The sequence below is a fragment of the Myotis brandtii genome, unplaced genomic scaffold (assembly GCF_000412655.1).
Source record: "Myotis brandtii unplaced genomic scaffold, ASM41265v1 C41947434, whole genome shotgun sequence".
Classification (NCBI taxonomy): Eukaryota; Metazoa; Chordata; class Mammalia; order Chiroptera; family Vespertilionidae; genus Myotis; species Myotis brandtii.
Genome location: NW_005314048.1, coordinates 1 through 948, shown reverse-complemented (window position 1 = coordinate 948; position 948 = coordinate 1). Strand labels below are relative to the sequence as shown.

The following is a 948-nucleotide window of genomic DNA, read 5'->3' as shown; positions in this document are numbered from 1 at the left end:
CCCTTTTATTAGTAGAGATAACAACCTGCACTGAAATATTAACACCCAATATCCTTTTTAAGATAAGCTTACCTGGCGATGTGATCACAAATTCCATGGCCTCCAAATTTTGCAGTTTCTATAGGGGCCCCCGGCTTCCGTACCATTATTTTGAGAGTCAGGCGTTTACCCTTCATGCCAGCAGCTTCAAGCCGTCTTTGAATTTCCTCTGAAAGACTCAGAAGGAAAGCTTCTGCTTCTTTGGGCTATGGAAAGGCATACACAGAAAACTCCCATGTTATTTTCCTATAGACCTAACAATTCCAACATTATGCATACACATTATTGACTATTTTGCTAAGCATTTGTTTAAAAAAGATTCTACAAGCTCTAGGGATAGCAAAATATTTGAAGACTTAATGTCAAGCACCAAGTCTGGTCTAGTTACAAGATAAGACAATGTGAAAACATAAAGGACAGCCTAAGGTAAACCCATTAAGTGATCAGTACCTGGGTAAACCTTATTCCATAGTTGATCTCAGCTGAAACCGATTTTCTTTCCTTTTCAGTTCGAACTGGTCTGTCATCCAAACCTCGGCAGAACCTGTACAGCATCTGCCCTGTCTTGGGACCAAATTCCCTCTGGAGTCTTGCCATGGTCATGTACTGCAGGTCTCCACAAGTCTTAATTCCCAAAGATGCCAGTTTGGCCTCCATGGACCGTCCCACTCCTAGGAAAGAGCCCATATTGAGTTTAGTTCTACACATAAACTAAGAAAAACAATGAATTTGAATGAAAATTTCATATTGAAATTAATTTTTAATTATTACATTTAACAATTTAAATATTATATTAATTTAAAATAATCTCCCTTAAAATTTTTTAAAAGAATTGATCCTTTGTTTATTGACATTGTTTATCATCAGTCTTTCCTTTTTTTTTTGGTTTTGTTTTGTTAATCCTTACCC

General features: G+C 36.7%; 1 protein-coding gene across 1 annotated transcript; it reads right to left on the bottom strand.

Annotated features, from left to right (window-relative positions):
• Window positions 1-49: 49 nt before the first annotated feature.
• Window positions 50-713, bottom strand: LOC102259625 (DNA repair protein REV1-like). The gene is made up of 2 exons (XM_005852874.2): window positions 490-713; window positions 50-245 (listed from the first exon to the last, which is right to left on the bottom strand). The coding sequence occupies exons 1-2, from the start codon at window positions 694-696 to the stop codon at window positions 69-71; spliced, it is 384 nt and encodes a 127-aa protein (XP_005852936.2). The 5' UTR covers window positions 697-713; the 3' UTR covers window positions 50-68.
• Between the last annotated feature and the right edge of the window lie 235 nt (window positions 714-948).